The sequence below is a fragment of the Rutilus rutilus genome (assembly GCF_951802725.1).
Source record: "Rutilus rutilus genome assembly, chromosome: 2".
Taxonomy (NCBI): Eukaryota; Metazoa; Chordata; class Actinopteri; order Cypriniformes; family Leuciscidae; genus Rutilus; species Rutilus rutilus.
The window spans coordinates 34,803,491-34,816,352 of NC_140210.1; the positions used below are offsets into that span (position 1 = coordinate 34,803,491).

At 40.0% G+C, this 12,862-nt stretch overlaps 1 protein-coding gene across 15 annotated transcripts in view; it reads right to left on the minus strand.

Moving 5' to 3' along the window:
- Positions 1-1,821: 1,821 nt before the first annotated feature.
- Positions 1,822-12,862, minus strand: part of kdm2aa (lysine (K)-specific demethylase 2Aa) — a 28,533-nt gene continuing 17,492 nt past the window's right edge. For 6 of the 15 annotated variants that reach the window (XM_084389343.1, XM_084389341.1, XM_084389342.1 and 3 more), the window contains 12 exons: positions 11,106-11,338; positions 9,788-9,865; positions 8,351-8,602; positions 8,138-8,254; positions 7,911-7,997; positions 7,548-7,706; positions 7,188-7,214; positions 4,991-6,135; positions 4,495-4,658; positions 4,215-4,361; positions 3,904-4,119; positions 1,822-2,935 (listed from right to left, as the gene is read on the minus strand). In XM_084389343.1, coding sequence (XP_084245469.1) covers positions 2,754-2,935; positions 3,904-4,119; positions 4,215-4,361; positions 4,495-4,658; positions 4,991-6,135; positions 7,188-7,214; positions 7,548-7,706; positions 7,911-7,997; positions 8,138-8,254; positions 8,351-8,602; positions 9,788-9,865; positions 11,106-11,338 — 2,807 coding nt within the window. In that variant the 3' untranslated portion in view covers positions 1,822-2,753. The remainder of the gene's footprint in view (positions 2,936-3,903; positions 4,120-4,214; positions 4,362-4,494; positions 4,659-4,990; positions 6,136-7,187; positions 7,215-7,547; positions 7,707-7,910; positions 7,998-8,137; positions 8,255-8,350; positions 8,603-9,787; positions 9,866-11,105; positions 11,339-12,862) is intronic. The other 9 variants (XM_084389336.1, XM_084389334.1, XM_084389335.1 and 6 more) reach the window with 3 other exon arrangements.

Consider the following 12,862-nt stretch of genomic DNA (forward strand, 5'->3'; position numbering starts at 1 on the left):
AATTTTCAGATTTTTGTTTATGACTTTTTGCCTCTTTGTTAAACATTTTTAATACATACAAATTAATATGGATGTTTTTTTTTCTTTTAAAAAAATGTCTTTTGTCTTTTATTTTCCGTGTTCGCATTTATGAGGAAAAAACAATGTTACATGACCGTTCTCCATTACGGTAATGAGTGCTCTGAAAGCGGCACTAAAAGACTTTAAAACTTACACAGAGACCTCAAACAGAAAGCACAAAGCCTTTCTAAACGAATTTCGTTTTGTATTAATTGTATCTTGATTTTAAAATATGTTTCATTAACCAATTGCTTAATAAATAAAAAGTAAATTGCAGAAAATAGATAGGCTAATCACGACACAGAGGCGCCGGAGTGAACTGGAGCTTAAGCTATCATCCATGAACCGAAACTCAGCGTAAAAGGTAGACTACTCGCCTCACAGACCTAAACAAAACTGAAATAGGCCTATATCTATTATCTACAGAAATCTCTACTTTTAAACAGAACCATTCAAAACAAAATAAAACGATGCAGCCTAATCCGTATGAAATGTGCATTTCTCTCTGGCGTGTTCACTACTAAGAAGATCGCGAGTCAGTCAACTTCGTCTTTGCAGTCGACATAGAAAACACTTGTTTATTAATAAACAATTAAAATTGAGAGAGAGAGAGAGAATATAAGATTAGTTTGACTCATTTTGAGGACTGTTAACATAGCGAACGTTCACCGAATTCTGATTAGTCGAGAGGATTTATCCGTTTAGGCTAAAAGGTCGGCGCTTCGCGGTTTGGAAAGAAACTGCATCTTGCAGTGGCCTACATTTTAAACAAGGAAATATAGCGATTTGGCATGAAACGTTGATGGAGCAGTGAATAGGGAAAATCTCTTTTTTTTTTTTTTTTTAATGGCGTTTATCGCGTTTTGGAAAAGAGCTCTTCAAGCACATTTTTCATCCGCTAACGTTACCCGCCCGCAAGGAGTTCATTATCCACCCGCATCCCCGCCCGTGAATTTTAGGAATGTCACAATCCAAATTTGTATTCTTATTTTACATGTATACACAGACGTTTTATGGAACATTATGTCATGAATATTTACCTTTAAGTCATGGAAAAGTCATGGAAAAGTCATGGAAATTTAATGGTAGAAATGTGTACGAACCCTGTTAAATACCCAAGAGCTAAACATTTAATATATTATCCATATATCAACTGATATTGTGAGATAAAAGTTTAAACACTGAATACAATTTATTGGATAAAATGCATACATGTAAATGTACAGAAGAATCCAAAAGTCTAAGACGACCAGTGAAAATGATTTAATTTTCTTTCCTTAATACAAAATTGTGTATGCTTCACTACGCATTTTATATCATAAATGAACACTTTACATTTTTCAAAACCCTATATTACCAGGCATAAAATACAAGATTTTCAACATTGGTTTCAGACTTTTGGACCCCATTGTAGATCAGCCACCCTGTTCTCTGGCCATTAAAAATCCAAATCAGTTGACCAATACTCATTTGAATTATTGTGGCTTTACTTCTATCTTGAAAAGCTTTTATGCTGCATGATAAACTTTACGCATCAGTGAAAATTAGATGTAAGCTTGATACATTAATAACAATTATGCATTCTGATGAAAGGCAGTATAAACAAAAATCAAACACCTTTTTTGCTTTTCACTTTTTATTTTTCCATCTTTTTCATGAAAAAAACTGAACTAAATGAACATCAATTAAAAAAAAAAAATAAAAAAAAAAGTCCTCCGAAAGTAATTGCTGTTTTTTTTTTGCTACAAGTTGCACTTAAATTACAAGTTGCACTTAAATTATAGCTTTCCAAGGGTAAATGAACATTTTAGCCTTAACTGTGAGCAACACTTCCTAGGACAGGAGAATGCTGGTGAATTGGCCATTTGAGATGACAGCAAGCAGAAGAACAAACCATCAGATGAAAGAAAACAAATAAAGAGTGATTTTAGTTTGGTACGACTGAGTAAAAACTTAGTGTGGTGGGTTAAGTGTCAACAAACATCCAGGCAGCAAAACCTTCAGAGAGGTTGAACTACCAAAAATTGCGTTCAGACATAGTCGCTAAGAAAGCATGAGTGAACGATCTGGATCAATAATGCGAAGTCTTTATGATTCAGATTCACCCTGTGCTGCCCACTACATTCTTTGATCAACAAGTTGTGGCGGATGAGATCTATCAGGATGTGCCATGCCTGTCATTTTCTTCCTCCTCGCAGCTTATCATTGACACCAAATCATCCGTGCCAACAGATCCATGTCAAAACATCAGTGGTCAACACCAGGACAGAATTCTCTGATCAAGTCTTCAATTCCTCGCTCACCAAATCCCACTTAGACTGGATTATGAAGTTCAGTTTCAAGCATATCAGTAACATCTTCTGAAGAAGTCGCTTTGGATAAGGCTGAATGCCCAGAGAAGAAGAGCGAGTCACACACTGGATGTGCCTGGATTGGTCTCATGATTTGTGGGAATAAAATCCTCACTGAAAATGACCTCTTCCCGGTCAGCCTGTTTTTACCCTTTTTGTAAAACAGCAGCCATATCCTTCCACCCGTCCTTGTCTTCAGCCTCATCCTCTTGTTCAGGCTAGATCAGCCTGTATTGAGTGGGATGGAGCACTCGTGAGCTCACTAAGCAGAGCTGTGCGGAGACTGTGTGTGCATGTATGTGCGTGTGTGTGTGTGTGTGTGTGTATGTATTTGTGTGCACGTTACGATATTCTCTGAATGAGTTTGTCCTCTGTCAGACAGAATAAGGTGCAGTAGGACAGGTCAGAGATGAAGTTTTCACAGCCGTGCCGAGTCACATTCCTACAGCCTCGCAGATCCAACAGAGCCAGAGCCGATAATCGCTTCATATAGGACAGACACGCATCTGTCAACTTATTACAACCTAGAGAGACAGAGAAAAGTAAAAAACCCATTAAAAAAATCTCTCAAAATAAATCATTTAAATGCAAAACAGGGTAGCTGCAATAAAATAAAATAAAAATAAGGAGTTTTATTCAATATATCCATTTGTATTGAAATTGGTTTATATGCAAATACCGCAAACCATACAAATTAAAGGTAATCTGTATAATGGCATAATCCATAATCTGTAGAATGGCAATAAAGGGACTATTGTGCCGATACTATTAAAACCTATATACTGAATGTATTAATTGTTTTTTGTCTTTCCTTCCTGTGACTGAGCAGCACACATAGAAGCTAAAAAACAAAAAGCTTACATTGTTCAAATCCCAGATAGAGTTTATGAAACCAAAAATATCCAGAAAAAAAAGTAATATGCATAATGCGTGACAAAGGTACAGTACGTAACATTTTTTGTTCAGAATGTACAAAATTTATATGAGCTCCAGCTACAATGTTCTTCTGCAAGATGCATGCAGTTTTGTTTATTAACCTCTAGAGCACTAACAGTTACAGTGTACCTTCATAGTACTTATGATTATTATTTTGAAATGTCTATGCTTAACTACTTCTAGCTGCTCATTCAAAAAGATGAGGTAGATAAAATATGAATGCTTACAACCGTAACATATTACAACATAGTAAACATCGTCACAATTCATCAACAGCAGATCATAAGCAACCGCTTGGCATAATGCACGCATTCACTGATTGCTACTTGCAACAGTGCAGTGCTTTTTTATGTTGAAATGTGTAGCGCTGACATTTATTTGATTAAATTTAAATATTTACAACTTTCTCCCCTTAATTTGATCTGAAACTGAATTTAAGACATTATAAGACTTTGTTTTTGCACCACCAGTTACAAGTAATCAGTTGTGTTGTATTGGTACCACAAGGAAAACCTAAACAAAAATGTGGAATCAAATATCAGGAGATCAGGGGTACCTGAAAGATTGAGCTGTCTGAGTGTGTTGCGAGTGTTGCAGCCAGTAGCGGTGAGCAGGTTGATGGACTGGTCTGTGAGCCCCTGGCAGTGGGACAAATCTAACCGGCGCAGTGAAGGCATATGTCTGACGATCATCTTAAGGGTAGAGTCACTCATATCCAGACCAGACAAGCGCAGAGTGAGCAAACCTCTCAGTCGACTGCGACTTTCACTGCCTGTGTGACAGGAGGAAGTAAAGGTGAAAGAGTGAATGATTCACTTCAACTCACGCTGTACACAGTCCCAGTAATAGTAATTATGAGTGCCTCACCTGGCAGCACAATAAGGTCTTTTATTTGTGAATCTTTGACGCCCACGGCCCAACACAAGTCAAGTGTTCGCAAACCCGGACAGCTCTGTGAACTTAACGCTGACACGCATAATGAAGAACAACCTGACATTATTAAATCTTTTAAACCTGTGAGAAACAGAGAGAGGGAGAAAGAGTATTTTAGTCTTTATCGTGGTGCACTTTTTATTTTTAAGCAGTTTCCTGTACATATTAAAGTGTCAGGCAATTTCAGAGTTGAGACTGTAAAAGTAAACTGTACTTGGAAGGTGATGAATGAGCCAGGCAATCTGTTTCTTTGATACAGGTGTCCAGGAGAGGTCAAGTGTCACAGGTTGTCGTTTAATGACAGCTGACAGAGCCTGGGGGGTAAGTGCCCGACAGCGACTCAGATCTATTCGTGTCCATAAGCGCTTATCACAACACCTGCAGCAGGAGAGGAGGATCCACAACAACTGATCAGAGCAAAACCAACCCAGTGATCAAGAGAACCATAGATTACTTTTATTTTAAGAAATATGAGCATGCACTTTCTAATAATCAACCCTGTTTTTATTCGGAATGGACAGCTATATAAACTATATATAAACATAATAAAACGTACAGCTAAAATACATTAAAATGAATTCATTTGGTTTGATGTAGTGCAAAGCAATTTATATTTTAGCTCATTTAGCCGTAAAGAGAACAGGCCTTTTATCTGAAAAAACAAAACAAACAAACACTAAATTAAAAAGAAAACGGTGTACTACACTTACCACTTGTACCAAGCCTTGCAGACTCTCATACACACAGCCAAGTCTGTCCGACCCAAGTAGCGGAACACTGATACCCAAATGTCTTTTTCACAGCCACGCTCATTTCCAACATCACGGAATGAGGGATGAGAGAGGAGAGAAGGAGGAGAAGATGTGGTGACGGCCGGAGGAGGAGGTGGTGGAGAAACAGAGGAACGAGAAGACATAGAGGAAGGTGAGGGTGTGTCTCTGTCTCGACCATCTTGGTTGGAGTTCCGCCTCGTGTGGCGGCCGGAAGTGTGGCCGCTTTTGGACTGAGAGAGGCCATTCCCGGCAGGGGTCGAGGTACTGTTCCTGAGTCGGGTCCTGGGTAGCGTTTTGCGCTGGATGAAGCCAGGACCGCTAGGTGTGCGGGGAGACATAGCCGCCTCTAATTTGGGTACAATGGAGCCCGGGTCACGTTTGGCCTTTGGAGGACGCTGGAGGGTCACAGTCAGGTAGGAATCGTTCAGCAGATCATCATTCAAGTCTGCGACGAGTAAGACAGGTGGATCAGGATCAGAGTCTGATTGGTTCTCTCCATCCTCATCATCTTCCTCTCCATCATCTAAGTCTTCCATCTCATCATCCTCTCCATCAAAGTCCTGTTCATCACTGTCTTCCTCATCATCATCCTCGTCGTCATCATCATCGTAGTCATCACCTCTTTGTCTCCGTCTCCTTGAACGATGCTCCTTATCTGACCGGCCAAGGTGCCTCTCTTCATCACTGTCATCATCATCATCATCACCCTCATCATCATCATCATCATCGTCGTCGTCATCATCATCTTCATCCTCCGTTTCATAGCGTCGTCGCCTCATCTGGGATCCTCCTCGTAACCTAACCCGTCCACCTCTCTCCCCTCTTGCCCCAAGTCCTCGCCTCATTTTTAGCGAACTTGTTGCCAAGCTGCCTCCCCCTCGACTCCCTCGATGTGAGGAGCCTCTCCAAACACCTCGCCTTCCAGCTCCGTAACCTCGGCGGGATGAAGAGACCCCACCCCGGACTGACGACATCTTGCCACTATCTCCATCGTCATCGCTGCCCGAATCATCATCATGTTCCATTCCATGTCGCCGGTAGATCTTAGCCACGCGAGGATCAAGAGATGAAGACTTGCGTTTCTGAAAGACAGAAAAGATTATGTAAGAGACGAAATAAATTAAATAATAAAAAAAAATAATAAAAAAAAATTCGACCTTTTCACAACCTCCAATAAACGACAGACATTAAGTCATTCAATTGCAATGGAGAGAGTGCAGGAGCTGCTTGGAGTCCCAATCATATGCATATTTTTACTTCAATGATCACCAAATGTAATGAATTCTGATCAAAACTAATGTCACGGTCACACTAGAATTTCGGAGGACAGCGGTTGTAATATATCACACTCAGCGTCTTTTCGAAAAATATAATTCAGTATATAACTGAACATATATTTACTGCAATTGTGCAGCTTTAAAGTTCACATTCTTTTAATTCAGAGATGTCATGCTGTGAATGATCAATTTTCTATTGATCACGTTTTCAAAAATTCTGACTTCACCAAACTGGAACACAATGAAATCTGCATGAGCTTGCATTTCCTGTCTCACGTAAGAATGGAAGTCAATGTAACAAAAATTGTGAGAATTACCTATATTCATGCGGTGAAATGTTATTCTTTAAAAACGGTTTCTGTCAAATAGGCAGTTATAAATAATTATGCACAAAATAATTATTTACGGTGGTTCGCCCTAGAAAACCTACTGTTTTTTCTTTCAGATGTGGTGAGTAAGTGGAGGGTGACAGCTGCTTCACGACCAATATGAAAGTTGTGCCCGATGGGGGAAAGTGACAATCATACGATAATGAGGGTGGGAAGGTAGCTTATGGGACCATTTCATATACAAATGTATGATAAAATATTTTTCCAATGCTAGGCACCTACTGCACCACAATCCAGAAATTGGGCCTAAAAACTAGCCAATACTTTTTTTTTTTAATTATATTTATCACAACAAAAGTCTGCTAACTTGTCCTATAAGCAACATGTCAGTATACAATTATTTAAATGTTACTAAATTTCACTAAGTTTAACATTTTGTGTTTTTAATGTTTCTATTATTTGAAGTTAAAAAAAAAAATCATTCAATCACCGATAAACACAATCTTCCAAAAAACAAATATAACTTACATGTGTTTTACCACCCTCCAATTTTAGCTGCAAAACAGAATGATAATAACAGACTGTGGTAAATATGAATTTGAAAAGAAAGAACAGTGATGAACGCATCAGGATCACTGAATGGAATCACACAAGCTGCAAACACAAAGCTGATTCTGAAACCCTAAGCAAGTCAAAGCAGTGATTGGGCACGATGATGATGAACAGGGCTGGGTGGGCCAAAAAGAGAGCGAGAGAAGACACAAAAAAGGTGGAACAAATTAGAGGGAATTGGCTGCAAGAGGTAGAGAGAGAGAGCAGAGAAGAGAATACAGATTTGAGCGGCTGTGCATGTGGCAGCAGTGGCGTGAGTAAGGCGGAGCCTCTCACCCTCTTCCTGAGCCGCTGCTCAGGGGCTGCCGCCCGTTTCTGGAGCGACCCGTGAGAGAGAGAAGAGGGGGGCCGCCCGACCCCGTGCCATGCCCCGCCCTCGCCCCCACGCCCCCCTGACCCATCCTGTGCCGTGATGTCATCACCGCTGCCTGACGACTGGCACACAGGAAAACAGCCGTTACTGTTACACACGCACATCGGAGTGTGTACAACACAGTAAGCTCTCGCATGCATTTCTCTACATGGTGTGATTGATTGTGTATGTATGCAAGCCAGCATAAGGTAGTAGCATTAGAACAAACACTCAATGTGTTCCCTCATTTAAAAAAAACAATACATCTGGGTGTGAGAAAATCTTACCTCAGAATCTGTTTCTTTGCCGAAAACACATTTGGGACACTCCCAGCAGCTCGGTAGGTCTTTGTTCACCACTCCCTCACCAGATGTCTACAGAGACAGAAGAAAACTCATTTTTCAACAGTAAAACTAATTACAATACAGAGGGAAAAACTATAGATAGGCATTGTACTTATACCAACAAGAGCTGAACCAAGTGTATTGAATTGCTGTGGTAATAATGTTTGTACCTTCAAACAGCTAGGATGAGCTATCTGAGCACAGTTGGAGCACTCCATGAGCTCTTCACTAGTCTCCTGGTTGCCTTCCTCACAGATCTCACACACAGCAGAGAGCGGCAGACCAGGCTATTCAGAGAACACACATAGACAGAAAGTGATATTAATAAATATAAGCAAACAAAGGAAGACTACATTAGCCATGCTCAATGTGTAGACACTCACAGCGAGACACTGGCGCAGTACACAGGTCTGTTTGAGTTTGCCAGGGCCACCAAATTTCTTCATGTCTCTGCAGAAGTTGCAGTCTCCACATTCTGTGCGTAGACAGGCCTCACAGCGTTTACAGCGCACGCGGCGCCGTCGCAGGACCGACATATTGGAGGCTGGTTTCACTGGCCGTGAAATAACGGGTGTGGTTGAGAGCTTGGGACGAATGACAGGTGGAGGGGGAGGAGGGGGCTGGTACCAGGGGGGCTTGGGAGAGACAAAAGAAATGAGAGGTAAGCCCTACAGTGTGGTGTCGGGTTTAGAATAGAGTATGCAAACAGAATAAAAAAAAAGTGAAACTGCAGATTTTAAGGTTTTGTTTTAAATATCATTATGCATCAAAAATGACAGCAGTTAAATCAAGCTTGATTTGTTTAAATCAACCTATTTACTATTTAGGAAGTCACAATTGCCCGAGCAAAAAAAAAAGAAAAAAAATGTTCTTGTCATATTAGATGCGCACCAAAATCAATAGAAAAAAAAGGGGAAAATAACATTGTGTTGAGCAATTAATTTCTCATTGTAATGAAAAAAAAAAAAATCACTGTCAGGACAATGATTTAGTTCCAGTATATATTAAGTTAAAATCAAGACAAAATAAATGATTAAAACAGATAATACAATAAGAAATTCCTAAATTTAATCTAATTCATTATTCCACTTCATGGCATAAAATAAACAAAACTGGACGAAAAGAAAAACTCTTTAAAGGGATAGTTCGGCCAAAAATGATATTTAACCCATGATTTACTCACCCTCAAGCCGTTCGAGAAGCATATGTCAATCTTTTTTCAGACGAACACATTTTCAGTTATTTTAGAAAATGTCTTAGATCTTTCAGTGGTTATAGTGTCAAGCATCCTTCACAAAAGTAATCCATCCGGCTCCAGGGGGATAAACTGAGGGTAATCCGTGCGGTTTTGTCGTAAAAATATACATATTTAAAACTTTATAAATTAAAATAACTGGCTTCCGGTAGCGGTCGACGCGCGTTCACGGAGATGGATGCTGGCGTAGGACGTAGCGTAGGAAGCGTCGTGACGGAGAACGAACGTGATAGCGCAGCCAGAGAGCAGAGCAAAACAAAACTCTACGTTCGTTCTACGTCACGACGCTTCCTACGTCATACGCCAGCATCCATTTCTTATAACTTCCATAACTTATTTCAATTATTTCACACTATAACCACTGAAAGATCTAAGACATTTTCTAAAACAACTGAAAATGTGTTCGTCTGAAAAAAGATTGACATATGCATCTCGAACGGCTTGAGGGTGAGTAAATCATGGGTTAAATATCATTTTTGGCCGAACTATCCCTTTAAGTTGCATGATTCACTTAATGGGTTCATTTAAAAATACTTTTTTAAAGAAACTAATTCTGTGATCTTACCCTCTTCGGCCATCTGACAATGGGTTTTCCCGTGTAAGAGAGTTTAGGGATGTCATTGGCATGTTCTTTCAATAACGCCTGAAAGTGAGAGAAAAAACATTTTTCTTCACTAACCCATTATATTTCAAAATATTTCAACCATCATATTTCAAAATGACTCCTTAAGCGGTGTTCACACTGCCAGCGACAAAGCAACATTCATTTCATTTTTAAAAATGATTCCATTCATTTTAAATGGAGAGCTGGTGATTTTCGGCGACACGAGTGACAGTGACCGTTGGCGACAGGATGTAGGCGTGTCCAGCAACGTGACAAAGGCTGAGAAAAGGCTTTATGCAAATTAACAGCGATTTTCAGGAGCGACAACGGACAGGAGTGAAGTCAGTGGAGCGCACATGATCCGTCACTACGTCTTGTAGTTGAGTGTCAGTGGTAGACATGTGCCGGTATTCGGTAATATGATAATGATAATGATTCCACATGGTGGAACGAGTGAAAGATGTGCTGAATGAAAATGCATATTCATTCTCTGACAGCAGATGGCGCTGATGGAACAGCAGAAATGCAGCAGTTACCCCGGTTACCCCCGTAAACAAAGCAGCCGGGCTACTGAACAGTATTTAAATGTTTCATAAAGCAATTCAGATTTTTGTATTCGCTATGGTGTTCATCACAGCACCAAATACTTAAAGACTTAAAATATTTTCAAACTTTTTTTATTTTAATCTGGACTACAACATGCCCTAGATATTGTTTGAATATGTTCTGATTCTTTATTGTTCAGTCACACTTTGCTTTAAGGTTCCATTATTTAACATTAGTTATGGAAAGTTAATTTAGCGGTCAGCGACTTTCCTATAATTTATATGTCTCTGTGTACATATGTTGATATGAATGGCTTGGCTTCGTGAACTCGGGTAGACTGGCGCTTGTGATTTCCCCAAAAATAAATAGCCACTCATTTATATTTAGTCCTTTGCCTCCAAAATGTTGTAGTTAAGGAATCAGTTTTCTTGCAGCTAAAACTAAACATGGAATAACATCCATGACTGTGATTCCAACATTTTACTAGGCAACCAGTAGTGGGAACGCCCACTGGAGACCTAACTGCCAGCCACTGGCGACATACAGTGAACAAAGTGGCAGTGTGAATAAAACAAAACCTAAAATTAACTAATTCCAATAACATCCTGTATCTCAAGTCACATTTATAAAATATCTTGTGACACAGCTTCACAAATAACACTGGCAGCAAGTGCATTAGAATAACCATTTCCAAAAAACAAAAGCATAATAAACTATGAGCGTGAGTTCTGACCCGTATGTCGTGTAGCAGGGCAGCAGCATTGTGTATTCCTGAAGGCACACACTTCTTATGTGAGGGCAGTGACTCCAACTTCCCTATCAGGTTCCACAACCCCTCCAGCTCAAAGGGAGTCAAGTGAAGCTTCACCCCTGGCCCACTAGGTGGAGAGGGAGCATTGTTGTCATCTCTTTCCTCTTTAGTGTGGCCATTTAGTACCTCAGAGCCCGAGCTTTCCTGCTTCAAACCTGTGTATTAGTATCAGAGAGAAAGAGAGTTTAACTTACCTGTGCTCATTACAAGCAAATCTATGTGGATGTGAATACCGTAAAACTTCAAATAATAGCCCGGGCTTTTATTTTCCCAAATCGCCGAACTACACCGGCTTGTATTTGAGACAGGCGTCTATATGAGACAGGCCTTTAAAGGGGTCATATAATGGTACATGCACTTTCACAAGTTGATTGTACTGAAATGTGTGTTGGCAGTGCCTGTACACAACCATCATAAAATGATACAAATCCATCCAGTGGTTTTTTTTTTTATCTTCTTATGTTTTCCGCCATCTCAAATCAAGCCGTTCGATTTTGTGACGTCACAAAATCGACGCCCCTCCCACGATTGTTGATTGACAGCAGCGTTTCAACACAGACCCGCCCTCGCTCGTGTGCGAGCTGTCAATCATAGTCCGCGCGGACCGGCGCGGTCATTGTTGATACGCTGGAGCACTGTCTATGAGCAGAATGGCGTCTAAGCGATTGTGGTGTTCTGTTCTTGGGTGTAATAAGGAACACAGCAGTCATTTTGATGTTCCTAAATCCGCTGAAGACGCAGTGGCTGAGTTTGTTTTCGAAGGGAATATTCCCCACGATCAACGTCAATGCTTTCATGTTTGCGCGAATCATTTCACACACCAGACTGCTTTACAAACGAGGTCAGTATAAAGCTGGTTTTGCTAAGAAGCTGCTCCTGAAAAAAGGATCGGTACCAACTATTCGTGTTCCTGCTGCACCTCCAGAAGAAGAAGTGAGTGTAACGTTTTATTAACCTTTATATTAATCTTTGCAAATCGCTAGCACGCTTCACGATGAATGCGGTCATCTAAGGTTTACACTCAGGTACATTACGGCATGTTTTCTATGTACAACGTTCTCAATATAATTCATAATCCCACGTTTATAATGAACAACGCGTTATGGTTATTGTGTTACAAACAGTGTACGCACAGAACAGAGGGGCGGGGTGAGCAAAGCTCATTATCATTTAAAGACACATGCACTGAAACGGCGTGCTGAAAACAGAGCTGTTTTTGACCAGGTAAAATTAGTGTTTTCTTACAATACTAATGAGAATTTTTAATTAAAGTATATTACAAACTTTTACTTTAGACCCTTAAGAATCATATTAGCTTGTACAAAAATGGCATTATATGACCCCTTTAATTTAGTGTGGAGATGAGCATGACAGTAGGAGGTTACCAAATCTGTGTTTGTGTTTAACAGATCAGTTAATGTAAGAATTAGCCTACTATATTTCCATATGTCTAAAGGGGGTCGCACACCAGACGAGAAGCGCAGCGCCACGTCTTTAAAATTCGAACACATTATTCTCTATGAGTGTACATTGTCTCAAATGGTCGTTAATGTATATACTGACAACACCCTGTGCTGCAATATACATTCAGTTTTACATTCATTAACAGAAATCAGCTGCTTGAATGAAAATTGCTGATGTTATCAGATTTTCAGGTGATATTCTCAATTCATTCAGTT